Source organism: Engystomops pustulosus, chromosome 10, assembly GCF_040894005.1.
Source record: "Engystomops pustulosus chromosome 10, aEngPut4.maternal, whole genome shotgun sequence".
In the NCBI taxonomy this organism is placed as follows: Eukaryota; Metazoa; Chordata; class Amphibia; order Anura; family Leptodactylidae; genus Engystomops; species Engystomops pustulosus.
The window spans coordinates 67,365,459-67,391,286 of NC_092420.1; the positions used below are offsets into that span (position 1 = coordinate 67,365,459).

Consider the following 25,828-nt stretch of genomic DNA (forward strand, 5'->3'; position numbering starts at 1 on the left):
CTGCACCCCCTCTCCTCCTCTTTCTCACAGCCTGCACCCCCTCTCCTCCTCTTTCTCACAGCCTGCACCCCCTCTCCTCCTCCTCACAGCCTGCACCCCCTGTCCTCCTCACAGCCTGCACCCCTGTCCTCCTCCTTCTCACAGCCTGCACCCCCTGTCCTCCTCATTACACCCTGCACCCCTGTCCTCCTCCTCATACTGCCTGCACCCCCTATCCTCCTCCTGCTCCTTAGCTGCTCGCTGTCCCCTGCTTCTCTCCTCCCTAATCATCTCCCCTTCTACAATCTTAGCTCAGCCCCTCCCACATAACAATCCGGTCACATGACCATGACATCATCACAGGTCCTTCACCCTCCAGGAAGTACCGCTGCTTCTTATGACTTTCCTGATGTACGTTATTTCCTCCGAATCCAACAGGTGGCTCCGTGGCGCAATGGATAGCGCATTGGACTTCTAGGGCAGGAAGAGATTCAAAGGTTCCGGGTTCGAGTCCCGGCGGAGTCGCGTTTTTATGTCTTTGTTTACATTACATTTTATCTTTCGATTCGATCGAGTTTATTTCTAATGAATAGTAAAAAGCTGTTACGTGTAATATGGAAGGAAAATGTGACTGCAGGGAAACCAGTGGCATTGAGCACTGCTGTGTTTATAACATATTCCTGTTACCCCCAGCGCATTGGGTTATGTTCACACTGCACCATCTGCGGCTTTCACCCATGGAATTTAACTCCGCATGCTGCACTAATGGATGGTGCTCCGAGGCTGCATTGTGGGAGGTAAAATCTGAACATACTGAGCTCCTAGGGCTCTGTTCACATCTGCATTGTCTTTACTGCAGATTTTGTCAAGACTTATAAATAGTACATGGCTACGTATGTCATGAGTTGTGTTATTACGGCTTTTGCTGTGCCGTGAAGATATATACATTATATCCACTTTATATGGTTACATTCTGTCTTAATGTTTTTTTTTTAAATTAATAAAACTGTGTAAAACAATGCATATATATATATATTTATATAAATGCACATGTATTTATACATAGCTATATTCTGACACATAACAAAAGTTTCCATTTTCCATTTTTTGCAGGATCACTTAGATTTTTTTCCTGGTCGGCAAAGTGGCAAAAATCGTTTAGGTTGAGGGTTTTTTTTATTTCAGTATTCACAGTATTGAATGATTATTTTTATGTATTAAGGATGCGGCTCATACAGAACTACGACATTGCAGTATATTGTGATCATGCTACTCATCTATATCGGACCGGCCCTGGCACTAGTGTTTTGTTTCCTGGAAATAAAGCCATTTAAACATGTGCAGCATCTAGGGGAAAAGAGCAGTTATTTATAACAGACCCTCATACTGAGTGCGGGTTTCCTCTTTTCAGTCGAGACTGTGGGCACATGACAAGTACATGTGATTACCTGAGCACACGAGCACAGACAGGTCTGTAAGCTTTGCCAGCACACACTGTATGATGTGGCGGTGGCGCTGCCTGATGACATCATACACTGTGAGCGGGCAGAGCGCTCAGACACGCTGTGTGGAAAGTTGCGGTGAGAAGAGAAAGACGGAGCGCCAGAGGCAAGTGCAGAGTTAATTTTAGTTTTGTATGACGAGGGGAATTGTGAATGCTAATTTATGATGTAATAGTGGGGGCAGCCACTGGATATTTTATTAATGGGGGGAGGCTGCTGCTAGACATTTTTATAGCTATGAAGCCTGGAGCCCCTCAGGCTCACTCGCATCGTTTTTTTTAAAAGCCTTTTTTGTAAAATCAAGGGCATAAGAAGCTACAAGAAGAGCGGATTCTGCCAGAGGGGGCACACACCAGCATGTACTGTAAGTGTGCTTGGTTAACAATCCTGGTGGTAGATTTCCTTTAATATTGTGAGGCTGCGGTGGACATTTTATTAATGAGTGGGCTGTTGCTGGACACATATATATATATATATATATATATATATATGGTGCTGTGTGTATGTATGTGTCTTCTCAAATGTAATGTGTGGCACTGGGTTTAGCTATATGGGGCCCCAATCCAAAGTTTGCATTGGGCGTGGTTATGCTGCTGCAGAGACTTTACCAATTTCACATTGTATCCCACCTTTGTGGAGGCCAGATCAAGCGCTGTGGAGTCTAGCTTCACTCAGGAGATGTGGCCTGTGACAGGTGACCTCAGCAGTGGTGACATCACAATGCCGGTCGCTCTGGTGTTTGGATGCTCTGCCATTTCATTATGAAAAAGTGTTCCCCATTAGACCAAGTGTAATAATTCTGCACAAGCTGGTGCAGCTTTATTATAAAAATTTGCAAGACTATGCTCCATTGCCCACTCTGTGCTTCATGAACCGGACTGAACAAAGAGCCACTGAACTGAACTTAAAGGGGTATTCTCATCTGGGCATTCACATTCAGTTTGATTAATCTGCCATATATAAACATTTCTTCAATTAGATGTTATTAAAAAAAAAATGTTCCTGTGTGAAGATAATTTCTCATAAATGTAGCCATGTTGTCCCTTAGAAACAAGATTGCTTCCTCGGATACGGCCACCTCTGCTGGAGTGAGTGCACAAAGAAACAAAAGGTTTTGTATATAAAATGTCTGGGAGTTACTACACGTCGCACGGCCGTCCTGTGGTAATGATCGCTGAATCCTGGTGGTCCGGCAGGACTCTATAGCGCAAGTCTGGCCACCGCTGCCAGAGTGTGACGTGGTCGTATCCGAGGAAGCTATTTGGTTTCTAAGGGACCATATGACGACATTTATGAGAAATTATCTTCACACGGGAACATTTTTTTTATTAACATCCAATTGAAGAAATGTTTACATATGGCAAATGAATTTATTTAAATGTAAATGCCCAGATGGGAATACCCCTTTAACTTATTAATTCAGCAGTTCTAGGTTTGGTCCGGTAAATCCTGCACTGAACAAGTCAGAACTAACTGGCTTGTGGCCAACTGGTTGTAAAAAATTGTCAATCGTGCCTTACCGATCTGCCACCCAAACCCGATCTAAGACATGGGACAATTCAAAAAGTCAAATTTTGATGCAAACCGTCTGCTGTTGAATTAGTTGCACAAACGCAATGAATTATTGGCTGTGTGGACAATCGTTGGGTCCTACAGACGGTGTACCCAACCATTTCCTGATGTGATCTGGACCTCTATGAAATGTCAGCAGCTGCCAAGGACCAATGACTAAATATAAAAGAGGAATATTTTGTACATTGTGGAAAATAGTTAAAACTAACCTGAACCGGGGAGTAATGTCTGTGTACTAGGAGGGTTCCTTTGGGTGTATTCGTATCACAATGGAACATATGACGATTGTAAACCTATGTGACAGATGTACAAGGCACAAATCCAGTGATTTATCTATACAACGCTGGCTGCACATTATGCCATAAGGGACCTGGCTGGGTCAATAATCCATGATGCAGTATATCCATAGCCTAAAAGTTCTGTGTAACATATGGCTTTGCTATTGGGATTGTAAATGTTGCACTGCCCAGTGCACCCAATTGTTTAAGTATAGACAGCGCTCTAATTCCATGGTATTTTTGGGACAGTTATCACCCATAGTCCTAAAAAGAAGGCAAACTGCAGAGCTTTAATCCAGAAATCCTATAGAAGTGAGAGGGGTAAACGTTCCATTCTATATTAAGACTTTTGGATGATGATCATCATTTTCATGATCGCTGAGGGTCCCCAGCCCCCACAGGATAGAGGAATAGACTGCTGGGAAGTGGTTTTGGTTTTCCCCGAACCCTTTTAAATACATGTGCTGTGTAACGTTTCCTTCACATATTGAGCTTCTACAATTGGCACAGTAACTACAGTCAGTTTTCAGCATCAGTTTATTTCAAGTAACAGGAAAAAAGTAATATTGCAGCAAATCATAGACATAAAAGCAGCAGCACAACTCTGCGGGGCACACAAGCCGGATATTTAGTGGACCTCATTACACAGAGTGGATTATAAAGAGGTATAAATGACAACACAACACACACAAAAAAAACAAGTATTAGTAACGGTGTAAGAAATGCCATTAAAACGGAGACTTGCACCATAGGAAATACAAAGTTGTGACAGATTAAGAAAAAGTTTCCCCATAAAAAAAGGACATTGTCACAAGGCAATAATGTCTACTGTGCTTCCAATCTAATCAAAGGGCATCAATGCAAATGTCATCAATCTACTTCCCTTCTGTGAGACTGGATATGCATCTATGAAGAGGATGGTCTATGGATAGTGATCCATGCACAAACAGTTCAGATTGAGGTTTAGGAAACACTGTCCATAGTAACATTTCTCATTTATAAGACTACGCATTATTGAGGGATCGGGGATGATTAGTGGGGAAACCCATTTTAATCAATCTTTTTTATTAGTTTGTGTAAGGCTTGTATGCGAGAGAGATCCTTTTGACAAACTTGCTCCACGTTTTGCGGGATGCATCGGCCTGAACTGGCAAATGCTGAACTGAACGGATAAATGGAGTTCAGTTCATTAGTCCTCTGTTCAGCCGGGAAATCCCACAGAAACAGAACAGAGTTCTCAGAGTTGATTGGACACTGTATAGATGTCCTTGTGATGAAGATCTTATCTTATGCAGGGAACTATATACGTAAAATATAAAAATAAATCAGCAATTCCAACAAACCCGGAGCCAAATTCTTTTGTTTAGTCTACAAAATGAAAACCGGGCCCTGGGCAATACCACAGATAACATTTGTACAATACCAGCCCCAATATAAAACCCTCCTGACTGCATGAATTGAGGTACGCTAGCAACATGTGTATAAAATGATGAGAGAATATTTTTCCCTATAAATTAGGAATGCGATCCTGGCATTCTGTAAAACAAGGTAGAAATATTTACAGTCTGAATAAAATATGTAAATGGACAATGAAACACAAAACAAGTTTGATATAATTCTAAGGAATGTGAGATGTAAAATGATGAAGTTCTTCTATAGGAGGTAGGTTCACACCAAGTCCAGAGACACGATTGTTGTCAGTTCATGAATCGCATTACGTGCACTGTTCGGATTTCAGAGACTAAACACAGTGCCATAGTGATGCATGATGTAAGGAGTCCCTTCTTCCCCACTGGGATCCTGATTACAGTTCAGCAATGCTGTTTTGCAGGGAAGTAGGGACTCCTTGTATCATATATAACGGAGTCCTGTCCTCTGCTCTGGGGTTAGTCCATGAAATCTGGCCAGAACACTGTACTCTATTCACGGACTGACCAATGCCAGGTGCTTCTAGCCCAAGTTTATGCTCATTCTGACATGTTAAAATCAAGGAGAGGAAAATTCTCCACCCATTGTTTGTAACAGGAGGCAGTGATGGACACTTTTTTCCCTAAAGCTTGTTCTGCCCCAGCTTGCCGGGGTGGGTGGCTACACACACATTAACCCTATTTAATGGGGGTTACCAACCTTTATCAGAATCTGAAAAACTTGACTCTTTTTGAAAGAAAGCAGCCACGTTTTTGTAATCCACTACTCGTATAATCCCTTTATTTAAACTGGGTTGATATTCATCTAAGGGTGCGGTCACATGTCGCATTTAAAAACGCATTGCAAAAGCTGAAGAGAGATTTGCCTAATTAAACAGCTGTTAACACTTGAGTTTACAAAACGCATGTGTTAACACATTTATGCACAAGTTTGTTAACGCAAGTGTTAACAGCTGTTTAATTAGGCAAATCTCTCTTCAGCTTTTGCAATGCGTTTTTAAACGCACCCGTTAAACGCGACATGTGACCGCACCCCAAGGGAGCCCTGGATGCAAAAAGTCCCAGTTAGAACAATAATCCATTCCTCTTGTAGCAACATAAACTGGTGACAAAAACCATAAACTGATGCTATAAATTAACTTCAAGTTTTCCAAAAGGTAAAATTCTATTCCTAACGAAAAACGCGCTGTATATACAAAACATATTTATAATCAAACATTACCTTTAACTATCGCTGTGAGCTCCTACACTATCGGCAACGCTCACACTGTATAATAATTAAATATTCTTCACTATGTTACATTATTAACAAGACCATTGAACCTTAAAACGTTAACTCTGTAGAATGAGAAAAAAAAAAAAAACCTTGCAAACTAACTGGACCATAGATCTGCTGCATGCGGTGATATACAGTATGTTCCCGCCTGCGGTAGCCCAGCAATCTTTGCTATGGAACCTCTAATATGTCTAACAATTCCACGCAATCCGGAATTCCAGTCTTACAGGCAGTAGCCACGCACGTTAAGGAGCTTTAAACATGGAGTCCGCTCATAGGTAATGGGCACAACTTGACACTTCCAATGCCTTGAATTATAACTAGACTGTTCTTAGCCGAGTTGCACATATTCCGCTGTTCCGTATAGGAGCAGGCAGCAAAAAGCCATTTATAATGAAAAGAAGACGACAAAGTCATAATGATATACAAAAAACATATCTGGTCCTCTCATCTACACAAAGGAGAGTGGTTGCAGGGTCCACGGTCATGTATATATGACGAGCAGCAGTCATGATACGATTAGCCTCCGAAAAATTACAGAAAATTATAATAACCAACAAGGGGAAGATGAGCAGCGCTGTGGTGTGAGGATCTAGCCCCAGAGAGGGTTAAGGGTTCAGCAAATCAGGCTCAAGGTTCAGGATGTCCAAATAAATCAATCACAAGGAAGCAGTACTCCAAAGCTTTATTTGCCAGAACGCAACGTTTCAGCTATTTTCAAGCCTACATCAAACTGGCTGAAACGTTGCGCTCTGCACAATTGCCGAATCAATCTTCAATCGTCTTTGGAGTGCTGCTTCCTGGTGATCGATTTGTTTGCAAATTATTATTCCATATATAGAAAAATCTGGACCAGGGGTGTGACAAGTAGTTGTGGAAGATGTGGCTGGATCCAGGGAGCTTATGTGACGGCTCTTCCCCATATGAGGGCGATGGCACACATTGAGTTTTGAACATGTTTTTGGCCCTTTTTAAAGCAGTCCGTCAAAAAACGCATGTGTTTTTGAATTAAGATAATTGGTCAAACCTGTCAAAAAAGCATGCGTTTTTTAACGCACAAGTTTTTTTACGGACTGCTCAAAAACGCATTCAAAACGCCACGTGTGCCATCACCCTAAGGGAGACTAGTAATGTAATTGAGGCCCAGCAGCTTCAAGGAAGGTCTCTGTATATACAGTAAGAGCAGTGAGATTGTGGAATGATATCCCATAAAAAAATGCTGTAATAGCAGATACTTTGTACATGTTCAAGATGGCCTGAAGGAATGTGATGGGGACAAAAAAAAAATTATGAGACACTGATCCCATCTTTGGATTCGGGAAGGAATTTTTCTCTTCAATAGACTAATCAGCATCTGCTTCATACAGTTTTGCCTTCCTAGAATTTGCACCCTTAATTAGGTAAAAAAAAAAATCCATTTCCTGGCAGATCCCTACTCTAACTCAATGAGTAACTTCATATCTTAGAGCCAAGGTCCTTATATTGGGGTTGAAAAACACAGATAAGGACAATAAAATCCTGCAACCTTCAAAGTACAGCGCCGAAATATTATCTCTTATCCTTGTTCACAACTTTCTGTGTTAACTATTAATCTTGATGTCTGCATTGTGCTAAACAACAAGAACCTACTTTCTGAAAGTAGGAGAAAGATGAAAGGTCCAAGTCCCTGGACAGGAGGAATATCAAAAGATCAGGATAATCCTACAAAGCACCGACATGTTCCCGTTGCGTTGCAAGCCTGTCTATTAGTATCCTTATATCAAAGATAAAGTAAAGTACCTACTAGTCAAGCTGTGTAGGGGTTAACAATTGTGACATATTATTTTGTAGGACGATTATGCCTTTTATGATTCACATCAACTACATAATCCATGATCTGATATGAAAAAGACGGAACAATGCGGAGACTGTTTGTGCCATTTACCCGGAGCCAACGAGTGACGTAACTACTAACACAATAAACTCTCAAACATTTGCCAGAATTTAGAGGGAGGGTCTGCTTTTCACGCTTTTCTCCATGATCCCCAGTATCCAATTGTAAACACTCAGGCCCGCAGGTACTTCCTAGCAGCACGAGTTATTTTGGTCTCTCTTTTATTACCCAAGGATCGTTAATGTGCGTTTTATAGCGCCAGTGGCCTGTTCTGGATCCCCACACTTGTTAATGGAGAGCTTTCCTCTTAGCTTGGATTATGTAACCTTTGGACTTTATAATTCCACGTGTTTTAACAATAACAGAATATCGCAAGATCCATTCTGGTGACCAACCATCCACTTGAGCTCCTTGGGTGCCTTCTCGAAGAGCTTCTTGGAAACTGTCTTCAGATAGGATTTCTGGGGGGAAAGAAGTGAGATTATGTAGAGAAGAGATGGTAATTTATTGCACACCACATACAACATATACTAGATCACCTAATATTTCAATGATTATCCCCTATTTATTGGAGCAGCAGTGACCCTTCACAAGGTGTGATAAGGGGGTCCCTATTCAGTGAAAGCTCCAACAGTTGAAGCCTTACTGAGACCCTATTCTTTGGAAAGTGTACAATTTCTTTGATTCTGCAATACTCTTCATAAAAACCATCCTCCCCGACGCCCCCCCCCCCCCCCCCAAAGAAGACCAATATCCCTAGATAAGTTTGAATTTCTTATTTTTACAGGGCACATATTAACTTCCAGGGTAGATCCCTATAGGTACCACTAATATCCCCCCACCCTTACAGCTTTAAAGACTAGAACCAGTCAAGTCTATTGACTTACCCTTGGAATCGCTGTGTGTCAATAACTGAATGTCAAACTGCTTTGCAAAGGCTGTAAGATCTGGGGGCATGATACAGCAAGAGGCGAGGTTCACCTGATTACTACTTGGCTTGACCTGTCAAAGACAATTTCATATATGTGAGTAAGCAAGAGGTACAAACAAGAACATTAGCAATAATCTCCCTTTACTAAAAATGTACAGAACTCTCCAAATATGTAACTTTTCCTACAGTTTTAAACAATCTACTTGTATGTGGACAGAAAAATTTACTAGATGGCAATTCCCATCCAGTTAGTACAGTTAGTACAAAGCACTAGGATTGGGAATCACTGTTGGAGATCTAAACTATAGGGCCCTCACTGGTCTGGACAATGAAGTAGTTACAGTACAGGATACGGCGCCCCAGCCACCCGCTGTACAGGGAAATTAAAGCACAGCAATATTTAAAAGGGATTATCCATCCCCATCAAGTTTTCGCCCTGGCCATAGGATAGGGATAACATGCCTATTTGTGGCAGTCCCAGTCATGGGAACCCTGTGGATAACAAGAACAGGGGTTTGTTGTACCCCAAACAAATGAAGTGACAGTTTCATCACGTGCACTGCTGCTCCATTCATTATCTATTGCAGTGACTGAAGTAGCCAAGTAGTGAGCTCATCCATCTCCTGCAGTGCCATAAAGATTAATAGAGCAGCAGGCGCACATGTGTGTTCATTTAGCTAGAATGGACCCCCGTTCCTGTGATCCATGGGGGCCCCACCACCAATTTGATCAGCACGTTTATACCCTATCTTGCACATATGTGCAGATGTGGCTGGAGAATCCCTTTAACTAAAATGGTGACAACTACTGCCTGCAGAGCCAAGGAGCTGGTAGTATCTTTGTGCTGGGTCTAATTCCGAGAGGCCAAAACGTTCAATAGTAAAGTGGCAATGTAACCTACTGATATGCAACTTAAAGGGGTTGTCCACTTTCAGCAAATAATTTATATCGTTTCTGTAAGGAAAAGTTATACAAATCTCCAATCAACCTTCTGTATCAATTACCCATGTTTTTCTAGATCTCTGCTTGCTGCCTTTCTATAGAAATCTTCTGTTTACTTCCAGTGGACAGAAATCTGACCATGGTCACACAGGTGCACAGCTTGTTATATCACAGAGTAATCAGAGCTGTGTGATATAACGAGTTGTGCACCTGTGTGACCATGGTCAGATTTCTATCCACTGGAAGTAATCCAAAAGAGATAAAGCTGAGGATATGGGCACTAAGTAAATTACAGACTTATCCCCTGCTCAAAATTACAATGTACCAAAAAAGCTTGAACAATAAATCAAGGACACACAGTATGCAAGTAAACAAAGAAGCTTCCTATACAAAGGCAGCAAGCAGAGATCTAGAAAACCGTGAGGAATTGATACAGAAAGTAGATTGGAAGATTGTATAACTTTTCCTTACATATGAATTATTTGCTGAAAGTGGACAACCCCTTTAAAGGACATCTTCCATCATTTTCACTGATGTTAGATGTGGAGAACTTACGTGTGTTTTCTTATTGCAACAAGTGTAACTGTTCTGGGTGAGTAAAGAAACAACGCAATTTGTGAGAAAAAGTTTTAAAAAATAAATATGTAAATGAGTTGGTGGCTCTTGGCATTACCAGCTTTTAAATTTATTCACACCACGCACTGCCTGCTCCCGGCCGGGGATGTCAGAGAGCTGGGGCAGGACTAGCAGTTTAGGGCATGAATACATTCAAAGCCGGCGATGGTGAGAGCCGCTCAGGCAACACTTTTTTTCTCACAAATTGTACCGTTTCTTTACTTATCAAGAACAGCTTCACATGTAAGTGCTACCGTAGATGTCCTTTAAGTGATGGGCAAGACCCCTTTACCGCTGCTAAGTGTATTTAAAGCATCCTGGCCACTTGCATGAATCCTTTCCCTCTCTTGTGAGGGTACCTGCACATTTCTAAGCAAGACGAGGTATGAAATTTCAGATGACTGCAAGCAGAGATCTTGAAATCAGCAACAAAGCAAATCAGGAGTGAAATAAGAAGGTTGTAGAACATTTCGTCATACAATAACAAATGCTTTACTTACGTAGGATCAGATAACTACTTTGTTATTGTTCTCCATACAAAAGAGCTTTGAGATCAACAAAAAATATGATGACATTTCATCTATACAAAGCAAAAGCTAAAAGATTACACTATTACACCAGCATAGTAAATTATAGGTTACCCACACACAAAGCACATGATGTTCAGGCAGACAGTAATGAAAACCTCACCTGTGCCCAGAGGTAAAGCTGTTCCAAGAGTGGTTTATCCAAATCCGATGTCCCTATGGCAACAACTTTTTTGTCCTGTACAAGACTTTCCAGCTCTCTCCAGTAGGGCTCCAGGTGCTCCAAGGTAAGGACGGTTCCATCTTCTAAAGGAGGTGGAGCGATGATTACCGAATCCAACTGTGCAATATCAAGGGTGGCACAGGCTGGGGGGACACAATAAGATGGGAGAGGTGATGACAAGTCACACAACATGGGATTCAATTTAACAGATTTATTGCATGAAACCAACCACAAGCAAAGTTTACTCTGTGTGTCTTCAGGATTACTGGAACCAACCTGGAATCACTGAACTGAACTCCCCCAGTCTGTTCAGTTTAGTGATTCTAGGTTCAGAATGGTAAAAACCCTGGAAGTGTGTAGAGAGAGTTTGTCGGATTAAGCAAGAGGCTTTAAGCGGTCACCTGCTGGAATGGAGAACTATACTGGTGGATGGGGATCCGTCTCGTCTCAAAGGTTTGTTTTGGGTTAGAAACAGGGTGACCAGGGGACTCTGTCTTTTTTGCAACATGACTTAAATGAATTAAAATTCTACATTTTCAAAAAACAGCATGATGTTGATTACCGTATTTTTCTGACTATAAGACGCACAAAAAAATCCTTAGATTTTCTCAGAAATCAAAGGCATGGTGTATAGTCCAGTGCGCCTTATATATGAACCGTACTTACAGACAACCGCTGCCTTGAACTGTGCACAGGTCTGCCACCTGCTGGTCATTCATCCTTATAATCCGGTGCGCCTTATATATGAACCTAGATGTTTTAGATGGCATTTATTCATGGTGCGCCCTTATAATCCAGTGCGCCTTATAGTCCGAAAAATATGGTACATGCGTTTCCCTAGTGCAATCTCTATCCAAGCTTTCAATGAGAAACACAAACATGTCAAAGTCAGATAAGGACAAGCCAAGTTCACGCCCTTATGGCAATGAAAGAAACACTGGGAAAGTTTAACTCCGTACAGCAATACCTGGCAAGACTCATGTGGAAGACTGGTAAGAGAAAAGGTCCGATTAAAACATGATTTATACAAAAGGGTCATTAATAATAATTCCTTTATCTATATAGCACACACAGGTTACGCAGGGTTACACAGAGCTTGCCAAATCAGTCATTTTCTGAGTTACGTATTTTTAATTAATTTTTTTTGTATTCAAAATATCTATTTTTAAGGTTTTTCTTTATAACAACATACAAGACCATACAGAAAGAGGTACAGGGTGATATAAGTAAAAGGTTGTGCAGGACCATGCACAAAATAAGTTATAAGTACATCCAGAGAAAATAGCAGATGATCCTCATCCACCGAATTTATGGTTGATGGGTAAACTAATGAGTTATGGCCCTGGGAAATCTTAGTCTCGATTATGATAATACGTCCGCCAATTAAAACATAGTCCCATAATCATAGAAAGTATCAGCTACTGTAACCTCTGACACTGGGACCAGGAGAGAGGCACCATGGTTATCAATTGTCAGTTCATAAGGTGCAACACAACAAACCAAGTTTATTAATATTTTATTAATGGGGAACCCAATCACATAAACCCTGACGGACCTCCAGTCATCAGACACTTATTCCCCATCTTGTGAAAGGTGGTTGTCTACAGAATATGAAAACTGCTTTCATTACAAATAATTAAATCTTGCAATCTTATTCTAGTGACTGAGCCCAATAACATTCCGACACCTCCTGTTCTATAAAGATCACTTTTCAGACAGTAACTCATGGATTATAGTGATTGGTAACACATAGCAGACACAATCACATAATTTACAAGAGGTGGTGGACCCCAATTCCTTGTCTACCACCCCAGGATAGGTTTTAAAAAAGTTTTGATTTGAATAAAGTGGTTTTCCAGATGTTGAAAAACATAGCCACTTCCTTCTGAAAACTGCTCCTTACCTGACCCTGGTAAGTGCATGGCTTGTAACTTCGCTCCATACAGAGGAGCTGCAATACCGATGCATACCATGGTCAGGTGTGGCGCTCTTTTTAGGAGGAAGCAGCCATCATTTTCAAACATCTCAAAATGACAAGTTCCTGTGATCCATGGCACTGTAGTGTATCAATGAATATGCAGCAGCTCAGGAAAGATGACTACCCCCATAGGCCTGTACAGAATTATATTTTTCCCCTGAATTTAAAAACATATGGAAAAAAAAAAAGAAATTTAGGAAATTGTACAAAATGGAAAAAGCGGAGTAAGTAGTTTGCTCCGTTGTGTGATGGATACTATATACATATCTGTTCCCAGTACACTATGCCTGGCTTCCTATTACAAGGCCATGGACACAATAGCGCACAAGCCTCTGGCAGGGCGAGGATTATGGAATGTGAACTTGTATACAGTATTAACAACACATGTTTGCTAATCTGTTGTGTTCACGGACTCTTTAGTACTGACGCCAGCCACAATCTCTGCCAAATAGCTGTGTATTTTCAATGTGGTTCACATCAGAATCCCCATATCTTTAAACACAATGGGTGTTACTGAAAACCAGTTCATGTGAGGTCAGGCCCGTTTTTATAAAGCGTTGCCAAAATAGTATAATCCAGGATAAGACCTGCTCAGTCCCCATCACATACTTTGCCACGGAAAACTCCAAGCAACAAGTCAACTGTAACGTAAAATAGATAAGATCCAGACTCTGAACTATAAACTCTGCTGCACAAACAAGATGGGCCGACCTTACAGTAACCGAACTGAATACTTTAGTTTTTTTATCATTGATGGGGAAGGTGTGGAAGAGAAGGTCTCTAGCCGACCACATCATACCCCCAGGTCATGGAGCGCTGCTTAAGTTTTTCAAAATTGTCCAATAGCAATGAACCAGAACAACTACAACAGCTCTTCACTGGGGCTACCAATTACCTGGCAGTCTATGGGGCACAAGTATCATAAATCCAGCTTTGTCCGTCTATTTTTTGGGACTTTTCTTGGATTTTCTACTGGTCAGATGTAGCTTAGTGGTTTTTCCTTATTGATACATGTGGTAGATCATTAATATGCAAAAAGACAGTAATCTAGACCGCGCTTCTCAATCACAGAAATTGTTTTTTTTGGAAACATTACAGGGTGGACTACACATTTCGGGGACGAACAGCTCCCTTCTTCAGGTCCATGCTACATATGTGGTTTTTTATTCACATTTAATATGTATATTACTTTTAACAATGCAACTGAGTAGTATTATACTAACTTTTTAGACCTTACCAATAAATTAAGATTTTATTGTATAGTACATTAATGGATTATTGTTTTCATGTAATGGACCTGAAGAAGGGAGCTGTTCACGCCCCCTGTAGACCACCCGGTATGGTTTCCAAAATAAACGATTTCTGTGATTGGGAAGCGCCTGTCTTTTTGCATATTGATGATCTACTCCACTTGACGGCATATTCCATATCCCAGTACACAGGACACGCTGCAATCTCATCCCCTACGACCAAGACCATGACCTAATCCTACCATCTAAATTTTAGAATTGCCATTTATAGATACTTGATGCCCTGCGGTTTTTCCCATTGATACACGTGTTGTCTGGTCTTTAGAGAATTTGTGACTAAAAAAAAGTTGCAATCATCTCAAAGATAATTCCTACGCCTGGTTAGGGACAGGATTAGATTTTTGCCTTTTCTGTGACTTTTTAAAAAGTGGCAACTTTCACAACTGGATTCAGGTGAAAGTTATGGGAACACTGCAGAAAACTCGATAACGTGAATTTTGAAAGGAGACAGTTTCAGGCGCAAATGGGCACAAAACACCATAAAAAGTCTCAAAAATGAAAGAAAAAAGGAAGCCAAAAAATGCCAGAGCCTCCTGACATATCCGGCGCGCCAGTGTATGATAAATCTCCCCATTGCCTAAAATATTAGCAATGGCAACAGCTTTGAGATGCAAAACAAAATCCTGATGGTTGTGGATTGACTATGGAATTACTACTGGGGTACATTTAGCTATGCACCTAACAATTTGATGACAGGCGACTTGCTTTGTTGTCGTTTTTTTTTTTTGGGTCATATAATGGACAAAATCAGTCAGCCAATTGGGGCTCTAGTGATCAGAACTCCAGAAATGAAATTTTGCATCACAGGAGTATAATCCGTTCATAATCCATTCTGGCAAGCAATGACAACATCGTGTGTTACTAAAAATAAAGGTCAATTGATATAAAAACCTTCACAACTCTGCAGGAACAAAAAAATAAATAAAAAAAAGGTATAGGAGATGTAGATTTGTAAGACTTACCCATGTCTACAGCAAGTCCCAGCGAAGAAAGGCCATCGCCCAAAATAAAGAGTTTTACTTCAGAAGAAATGGGGGAAAAAAGGGGGAAAATTGGTTAGAACCGATAAGCGGAAATAAAATACTAAGCAATTTCTATGATCTGTATATAAAATAGTTGATCAGCCCACCACCAATCTCGTACCCCTGACCGGTCAGGGCAGCTCCCCGCATACTATTACTATTCGGACTGCTTTGTGAAGAATTTTGTTTGTGTGAACAGAACCTATGTTTAAAGGTATAAAGGAGCAATATAAATCTATTTACCTGAGACTTTCATTTCATCCCTTTCTTCTGGGTTTATGGTCTCCAGTGCTGGGGTCATGGCACATTCCAGTGTATTTGGAGATTCCTGAATAATTAAAGAGGGACGCATTATGGATAACAGTCACATGTAGATGCTCTCATGCACATATTAACTTTTATAGTGCAGCACACACGTTCACTGTTCAACACTCTACCCAATTTGAAGCTTCTATTACTGGATTCAATGCTAGGAAGCATCATGTCTTATAATGTAGATAGCATTAGTGGCCCCAGCAGTCACCTACCGTGATGGGAGGAGAGGTGTATGTGGGGGTGTGTATATATTAAAATATAAGGCTTCCTTGAGACACTTGGGTGACATTAGGACATAGCCTGAGTGCCCCAGGCTAATTTGGATAACTTTTATAACTTTATTGCAGGATATAGAGTTATAATAACTTCTTATATGTCCTTTAAGTAACAGAAATGACCAAGGAGATGCAAACAAGGAGCAGAATCTGAGGGGCTTAGTTATCAGTATGTATATAGTCCCTCGGTTTATAGACAGTATTTCCTCTCCAATACACTGGGACCAAACTGTTCACCAAATATTGAACTCAAGCGAATACGGAAATGCTGGAGGGATTACACGTTCCTAACAGTGTGAAAAGTCGCGCCTTGGTTATAATAACCGTCTGCTCTCAGACAAAGCCCTTCTACATACCAGATGTCTAATCCATCAGAGCCGTTCACCATCATATCAGTCATAAGAAAGCCAGGCTGCCGTTTGTATTAATCCACACATTATCAAAAGCAGATGAAAGCAACAAAAGGTGAAAAATGTGAACGTCACATTTTGCCTGAGACGAGTCATGTAAAGAGGCTTCAGGTTGATTGGGACCCCAGAAGCCCCAAATCTCCAGTTCTATAGTACCTAGAAACTGGCTTTTAGTGTCAGATTAAAGAGAATATTCTCAATTTTCAAATCATGATCTACAGAGCCAGAGATACAGCTAAGTTAAAGTCATATCTCTAATACTGTAGTTCATAGAACCACATTGCTGATGCAATCTTAAAGAAGAGGTTCATATATTTAAGGGAAACCTACCATCTGGGATCCACCTAATAAGATAGATCTGATGGTAGCTTGCGTAATAAAGCCCCATCCTTTTTGTGTATAGTTTTAATAAAGCAGAATCTAGAAGAACAGCGCAGCTATTTCACGCCCCAGTAGCCCGTAGAAAAAAAATTGCATAAATAAAAGATATTATTTTTAACTAGGTTCTGCTTTATTAAAAAAAGTTTAAACAAAATAAGGATGGGGCTCTATAAAGCAACTTACCATCGGATCCAACTTGTTAGATACAACCCAGAAGGTAGGTTTCCTTTAATATAACACCATATTTCTAGGTACTATGGAACCAAAGAAACGGCCTGCAGTTTCTAAACTTGACACCACAGGCAAAAAATGACTCTTCTCTCATTAGTCCTAAGGTTGCAGCTAGGAGTCAGTTATTTTGCTGGTTGAGAACTTCTTGTACCTGGTCTAATCTTAGGTTTTTCCTCAAGTTTTTTTTTTTTTTTTTTGCTTTGAAATAGTTTTTTTTTAAAATTTTTGCTCCTTTATTGTTGGATAAAATTACTTCTCAATGAAATTTGTAGTTGAAATTATCTAAAAAATGAACATCTAAACCAAGCAATTACTCATGATTGGATACCGCTGCAGATCGCATAAAAAAAAAAAAAAAAAATTGGAGGGGGATTTAGTTCGTGTACACAAAGCTTATCCTGCCAAAATGTAATTGACTTCTAGAGATAATCGTCTTTAATGATTAACTAGTGAAATGGCACAGAAATCGCAGTGACCATGGGGTAAACTCAGGCATAACACAGGGTGCAAAGTTACAAAAAAATAAAAAATGTATCTTTCCATCTCACTATTGAAAATGAAATTTCCACTTTAATCCTTAAAAAGCATTAAAAAAGCATTAAAAAAAAAAGTCATTTTGCTGGGGATTAATGAAAAGATTGTCAAAATTAGGTCACATTACATTCTCTCACTCGCTTGAGAGTTTTAAAGCTTTAAAGTTTTTATAGAACATGGTGTGACAGATTAAAAGACGCTCAAAATGTGCGGATGTCAAAATGAAGACCGAATCTTACATTGTAGGTCACTACAGTATTTAGCAAAACCCACAATGAGAAATTCTAGACATACAAAATGATTACCTGTAAAAGCTCAGGAGAAACCTTCATGCTCCATTCATTCAATGTAGTCCTTATGCAATCCCCCAGCTGGAAGAAAAAAAAAAAAAAGGAAATTAACTAAAAATTTTAAATTACTAATAAAATATTCTATTCCTTTAAAAACGTAATAGTTAAAGCAACAATTGAGCATCAAGTCCCTGAACATTTAAAGGAACCATTATCAGCTTTAACCCCCTTTAATCTGGTATGTGAGCGTATGAAATGTTCTTTTTCAGAACTACCCCTTATGTAAAATCTCACCAATTTACTGTATATACCTGAGTATAAGCCGAGGTACCTAATTGTACCATTAAATAACTGCTTATAAGCCCCCAGTAATGAAAAGCCCCATGCAGCCCCCGCCCCCAGCCTCCCCAAGTTATAGAATGCCCCAATGCAGCCAGCCTCCCCCTTCTCCTACATCCTCAGCGTATAAAAAAAAAAAATAAAAAAAAAAATAAACCTACATACTCGCCTTCCAGTACTCCCCGAGGCCCCTCTTCTTCTCTCTGCACCATAGCGTGTGCCAGCCGGAAGAGCACATGGATGCGTGCAGTTACATGCAGAGAGAAGATAGAAGAGGACCTGCGCAGAGCACTGCAATGTGAGTATGTAACTTTATTTTTTTGTACACGTGTATAAGCAAAGGTTGGGTTTTTCAGCACATTTTTTGTTTTTATTAAAGACAAGAATCTCAGCCTTCAGATAGACTCAGGCTTGTAGTTTAGTGAACATGAGCGGTAAAAGGCAGTTAAAGAAGAAAGCAGAAACTGGATCATTATCTGCAGCTCACATTCTCATTTATAATTAACTTAGTTACCACAAACCTGATGCGGTCTGAAAGAGGAGATTCTTACCTTTAACATGAAACCAAAAACACCAATGTTTCTAGAGACTGTGAACGAGTCTGAAGGGACACTCCCTCTTCAGCCTCTCAGCGCGACTCATCTCTGCTCATTTACATAAGACTTTGCAGGTGACTGTTTTTCATTAGGCAAATAGATGAGATATTATATAAAAGAGAGAATTCTAGAAAGGACATTTCATCCCCTCAGGGGGCTGGTAGTTTAGTGATGTAAAATCTGGTTCTCTTGGATTGATGTGCTGGTAACTCAACAACCACGGCAAAAAGACACAAGACGAGTAAAATTAGGTTATATCACAAAATGTAAGCAGAGTTGTTTGGCTTTTGTTCATCAGGGCTTAGCTATTGTCCAAAATGACTGAAAAAAAATAGATCTATTCAAACCATAGAGATTCTGTAGGATCACTGATGGCACAGTCCTCTGTATTGCGTTTTTGTGTAGGGGCTTTACAGACAGTCAAAAGCAATGACAAAGTTGAGACATGTAGATGCCATCAGGCCAGTCACAGAGTCAAGCTGTTGCCCACCAGCTAGTTTGATTAGATAAACTCCCTCCAGGCGCTTTTGGGATTTACTGTACCAAACCCCAAATCATTGAATTGAATGGACATGCAGAGTTCAGTTTTGGTCCAATAGGTTTGGTCTAGGAAATCCCACACGCTCATGAATGGGCTTGTGAGCCATCGTCTATAGCCAAAATAATCACAACTGAGCTCCATGGACTCCATGCTCCTAGGTACTAGAAACTTTCAATTCCCATCTCAAAAAGTGATGACAACAATAACCAGAAAGTACAACCTTTGGTACCTCTTGGGGATTACAATCCTTGCCAAACTCTTATAACACCATGGGCCACATTTATGAACCTTATGAAAAGTGTCATAGGGTTAGACCGGTCAGAGTTAGACTAGAGTCTTCTACTGTACCAGATTCATAGAAGTGTCTGATGCTGGATGATAGATCTGACACAGTAGAAGACTGTCCAGTTGTACTTTGCTCATTTTATTTTACACCAGAATACTGGGACAAAATCCTGTCGGGTTAGCATAATTTTTGTTGCACAGATCTTTTGATGCAAAACCCTGGGCAGGTGTGGACCCCTAGGAAGAAGAAGGCCCCGGGCATCTGCCCATCCCACCTATATGAAGATCCGCCATTGCCATGCTCCTTTTGTCGTACAAGTCCCTTAAAACTCTTTATAAATGTGATGCAGACCGCGGCGTGCAAGTGTGTCCCCCGTGGATCGCACCCCCCCCGGTGTGCTTACCGGGGGATCCGATCCCTCCTGCCGCTGCCCCGGGTTCCGACGAGTGACCCGGGGCTGTCGGCTCCTCTTCTCACCGGGTCCTGCCTTCCTGGCAGGACCCGGCTGTAAGTAACTGAGCATGCGCAGCATGCTCAGTTACTTTCACTATACACTGCAATACAAGTGTATTGCAGTGTAAAGGCTTGAATAAGCGATCGGATGATCGCTTATTCAAGCCAAGAAGTAGAAAATGTAAAAAAGTTAAAAAAAAAATTAAATCTTTTTATAATATAATTAAATAAATAAAATAAAAGTCCCATAATCTCCCCAGTGACACATAAAATGCAAATAAAGTATATAAAACACAAAACACGTACATATTTGGTATCACCGCGTCCGTATTAATCTGTACAATAAATCTAAATCAATATTGAACCCGCTCGGTGAACTACGTAAAAAAAAAAACTCGAAAAACTTCCCATAATATACAATTTTTCATCAAACACCATCACAAAAAATGTTCTAAAAAGTGATCAAAAAAAGTTACGTTCCCTAATATGATACGACTGAAAAGAACAACTGTTTTCGCAAAAAATAAGCCCTCAACCAGATCGGACAACAGAAAAATACAGAAGTTATGGCCCTGAAAAGTTGTCAATAGTAAAAACAATGCGATTTTCTCCAATATTGGTTTTGCTCAGGAAAATTGAGCAAAATAAGAAAAACTATATAAATGAGGTAACACCGCAATCGTAGTGAACCAGAGAATAAAGATAAAATATTATTTTTACGTTACGGTGAGCGGGGGGGGGGGGGGGGGTGGCTGGGTTGGGAAATGCTCACAATCCAAAATAAAAATTGATGATTTTGTTTGTGTCCCCCTTGAAATAGTTAATAAAATCTCATGAATAAGCTATAGACTCCCAAAATAAATTATTTATACATTGTATCTCATCCCATAAAAAATAAGCCCTCATATGATCACATTACCAAAAAAAATAAAAATGTATAGGTCGTACAATGTGACAATACAAATCTGCTGTCGACGGTGCCTCCATTCATTCTATGCTCGGCCGTGCGCCCGTACAGCAGTTTACCACCACATATGGGGTATCAGTACACTCGGGAGGAATTGGGCATCAAACATTGCAGTGCGTTTCATCATTTAATTTATTCTGAAAATGTCAGTTTTGGCCTAAATGAATGTATTTCCAAAAAAATTCCATAGTTTCTAAATCGCAGGTCCATATTTTTTAACCCATGTGAAACACTTAAAGGGTTAATGGACTTAATAGAAGTTGTTTTACATACGTTGAGGGGTGAACTTTCTATAGTGGGGTAATTTATGAGGTTTTACTATTATTTAGGCCTCTCAAAGTCACTTGGCAGCTGAGTTTTCCCTCAAAATGTGAGTTATGGCAATTTTCATGAAAATAAGAAAAATCGCACCTAAAGTTCTGCGCCTCATAACATCCTAGAAAAATGACCGGAAGCATAAAATATCATCACAACATAAAGCAGATATTCTTTAAATGTTAATTATCAAACTTTTTGGGTAGTTTTACTTCCTGTCTGGAAACCAGAACATTTCAAACTTGGAAAATGAAGAATTTTTACAAACTTTTACCAAATTTTCACTTTTTTTCAGAACGAAACGCAAAACTTATCACTTAAATTTTATAACTAACATGAAGTACAATGTTTCACGAGAAAACATTCTCAAAATCACCAGGATATGTTAAAGCGTTCCGAAGTTATAACCAATTATCGTGAGACATGTCAGATTTGAAAAATCGAGTCTGGTCATTGAGCTGAAAACTAGTGTCGGTGATAAGGGGTTAATGAATCTACATGTAATGAAGAAGACAGTCAAGTCTATATGTCCACTTACAGGAAGATGTGGTTTTCATGGGAGAAACATCTGATCAAGTTCTCGTTTTGTGACAAAAGTGCAATATGAAAAAAAATATGACCTAAAATATATAAAGACTGACACCAAACTCATAGATGGCTGATCTTATGAATAGGTCATTGAGAAATTGTAGACCTTCAACATATCAACCCCCAATAGCAGAATAAGAGGACATATAAGGCTGAAGAGCAGAGATGAGCGGACCCATTTGGGTTTTGTATCATACGCCGGCACACCTCGCCGAGCATCCGGGGCAGCAGGATACACCAAGAGGCTCTGGACTCCTGATGTATCCGGTGAGGTCCCGCTTCTCTCTTGTGATCGGTAGAGGTCCCATAAGTTAGTCTCTCACTGATCAGCTCATCCTTGCCTATCCTGTGGACAGGGGATAACTTAAAGGGAACCTACCCCATCACAATTCTACCTATAAAAGGTAGATCGGGTGGTAGGTGGATGAATGGGACGTGAGGATAGCCCTTTTTGGGCTAATCCTTACGTCCCGGCTATCCTTTTGTAAACTTTAAATGTCTTTATATGCTAATTTTTTTTAAGTGGCTACTGGGGCGCGGAGTAGCCGGACATGAGGCTACTAGTCGCAGCTACTCCACGCCCCAGTAGCCGCGTTACTCCGCCTACCAGGTAATCTTTGCCGCGCAGCTCCTCGTAGCTGCGCGCCCTCGTTCGAATACCCTGCGTTCTGCGCATGCGAGGAGCTGCGCGCTGAAGATTACCTGGTAGGCGGAGGAACGAGGCTACTGGGGCGTGGAGTAGCCGCGACTAGTAGCCTCATGTTCAGCTACTCCGCGCCCCAGTAGCCACTTAAAAAAAATTAGCATATAAAGACATTTAAAGTTTACAAAAGGATAGCCGGGACGTAAGGATTAGCCCAAAAAGGGCTATCCTCACGTCCCATTCATCCACCTACCACCCGATCTACCTTTATAGGTAGAATCGTGGTGGTAGGTCCCCTTTAAGTACTGGGGACAACCCATTTTAACTTCCATAAAGGGGCTACAAACAAGATTTTTATAATTTCTAGTAAAGAAAATTGAACAAAAACACAGACACTTAGTTGCCCTTGTGCGACCCTTCCTAAACTACTAGAGGAAGGTAAATACAGGATTAATCAGCAAACCAATCTACTACAGGAAGGACATTCTGCAAGTCATGCTGACAGGGGACCTCAAGAGCAAAGAGAAAGTAACCTCCCCCTTACTGAATATATAGTATCGTCAGCTAAAAATAGGGGAAATAACCACACAAATGATCAGGTTTGGAGCTAAAGGGGTTGGAAAGTGAAAGAAAGATTATGATCCACCATCAAAATCCAGCGTGATGAACTAGGGACACTTACACATAGATCCAGGCGCTATCCATGGCATCCTTCCTCTAACATTAACTTATAAATTATACTGATGAGAGATGTTACCAGAGTCCATCCTTGTACCTTCACAGGCTGTTACACAGTGAAGGAGCCCTTCCCCCCTCCCACTGTGTGCTTAAACTTCCTTTGCAGCAGTGAGTACAACAGGCAGAAGAAGAGTGAGGTGCTGAGGGATCAGTGGGGAGACAGTGTAACAGCCTGTAAAGCTAACAGCGCCATAGCACATTTGGCTCATTAGCATAGTTTATAAAGTTGATTTTAAAAAAAAGAAAGAGACCATAGATAACAGATATAAGAAGATTACCAGAGTCACGGTGCCTGGAACTATGAGCAAGTGCCCTGTCTTATCCATGCTTGAGGTTTTTGGTAGATTTCCTTTAAGTAATAAACTAATATGTTCCAAATAAAGTTGAATAATGTGTAAATACAAAGAAAAAGCATTCAATTCTAAATTCCATTTTTCCTCAACATAAATACAAATCAATGGTTTTTCCTAAAAATACACAAAATTTCATAAATTGGAATATAAAAAAAAAAAATTGATATACAGGCAGTCACCGGGTTATGAACAAGACAGCTTCCAAAGGTTTGTTCTTAAGTTGAAGTCAAACCTGTATATTTTATAATTGTAGTTCCAGACAAAATTTATTGTTGCCCCAGTGACAATTGGCGTTTCAAAATGTTTTGCTGTAATTGGACCACCAGGTGTCGCTGCTGCGTTGAGGTCCGCCGGAGTTCACCATCTTCTTCCTGGTGCTTGTAAGTGCGTGTCAAGCCACACAATTTAAAAAAAAAACAAACAAAAAAAAAAAAACACGAGTTTTTTCTGAATCCGTCAGGTTTTCCGATGGCCACACCCCAGATTTCCATCGCATTCAAGCCGGCGCGACACAGTCCGATCGCAAAAAACCAGTGTCAATTCAGCGCAAAATGTAAAATTCAGCAAACCCGACAGAAATGTGTGATTCGGACCCTTAGTAAATGTGCCCCAATGTGTACATGATCCAAGGAGCCGCCCCATAGACTCCATGTGACAACATTCATACTTTACAGCAGATACTTTCCAAATCAGGACCCCACACCTTTATAAAAACTCAGATGACAACACCTCACATGCGCAGGTATGGCTTATATTATCAACGGCGCCCCCTGACAACTTTGACAGCTTTTCTGATCAAATTCCAATAAAAAAAAATTAGAAAAATCATTAACACAATCAGGACCAAGGAATGGGAGCACGCCACCGCCAAAGTACATGAATTTTACAAAAGGTGCTGTATCTGACATCACTAAGCATCTATCTCTACAGAGAGAAGGTGATCTGTAAAAAACTACAACTCCCAGAATTCCCTGTGCCGGCTGCAGGTGCGGGGAGTGCTGGGAGTTGTAGTTGCACAGTGTGTGTAGCCCACCTCCTCACTGGTGCTGAGGGCGCACTTCTTCTTCAGCCGGCCCCAGTTCATCAGGTTTCCGGTGTGCAGGTGCAGGGTGCCGGCCCGGTCCAGCAGGGTTCTGGCTGCTCCGCTGTCTGTGCCCATGTTGCGGGTGTGTAGGATGATGCGCTGTGTCCTCCTCCGCCGCTTGTAGTGTGTGCGCCCCGCCTGAGCTCCCGTCTATTATACAGGCGGCTTCTGCTGTAGCACGATGACTGGGCAGCCGGCCAGCGCTCAGGAGAAGTGCTGTGTAACCGTGACTCACCCCGGGCACCGCGGCATGTGCGCCTCACGCTGCTCCGCTCCAGTGTTATCATCACCGAGGAGGAGCAGCGCCACCTGCTGCCCGGGAGTGCGCACAGCACTGGTGACCTCAGTGGAGCCCGGGACACCTTATATAACACCGGAGCCGCTCACCTTACGTGTGAGGCCGCGTTCACACGATGCGTTGCGTTTTTGACGCATTTGGAAAGACGTTCCTGTTCCCTTTTATTGCATGTGTTTAAGGCCCTCCTGTCTCTATGTTGTGTTTTTGCCTCTGTGATGCGTTTTTACATTAGCATTTTGTTGGGAAGCAGTTTCCCTTAACTTTTTATCAGGGTCCCAACTTTTATGAGTTTTTCAAAGGCGCAGAAGACAATTGCTTTCATCAGATTACAAAACACATCTGCAGACTACTAGCAATGATCGCGGGCGTTAATACTTTGATAGTTGCTGGCGGCATTAAAAAAAGCCAAAGGTGCGTGGGTGCCGCCATATTGGCTTAGATCGTCACCATGACAGCCTCGGGTCATACACAAATGTTTTAAACAATTTATTACAATGTGTGTGCGATTTTCACACTGTAATAGATGATGAGGAAAATCCCTATATACTGCCATACTCTAGTATGTAAGTATATGGTAGGATCAATCAGACAACCTAGGGTTAAAGTGCCCTAGGGGGTCTGAAAGAAAGTTGCATAAAAAAAATGAATCCCCCCCCCCTTTCCTTAGAACTGATAAATAAACATTACAAATCATAAACACGTTAGGTATCGCCGCGTCCAAAAATGTTTGATCTAT

General features: G+C 40.9%; 1 protein-coding gene and 1 non-coding gene across 2 annotated transcripts; one reads left to right on the forward strand and one right to left on the reverse strand.

The window, feature by feature from the left end:
- The first annotated feature begins 419 nt into the window (after positions 1-419).
- Positions 420-504, forward strand: TRNAR-UCU (transfer RNA arginine (anticodon UCU)). Its single transcript is given in 2 exon segments — positions 420-456; positions 469-504. It is a non-coding gene; the product is annotated as a tRNA-Arg (tRNA).
- Positions 505-3,850: 3,346 nt separating this feature from the next.
- Positions 3,851-25,123, reverse strand: GCLM (glutamate-cysteine ligase modifier subunit). Its single transcript, XM_072128762.1, has 7 exons — positions 24,744-25,123; positions 17,907-17,972; positions 15,699-15,783; positions 15,396-15,452; positions 11,086-11,288; positions 8,795-8,909; positions 3,851-8,368 (listed from the first exon to the last, which is right to left on the reverse strand). The coding sequence occupies exons 1-7, from the start codon at positions 24,867-24,869 to the stop codon at positions 8,196-8,198; spliced, it is 825 nt and encodes a 274-aa protein (XP_071984863.1). The 5' UTR covers positions 24,870-25,123; the 3' UTR covers positions 3,851-8,195.
- Positions 25,124-25,828: the final 705 nt, after the last annotated feature.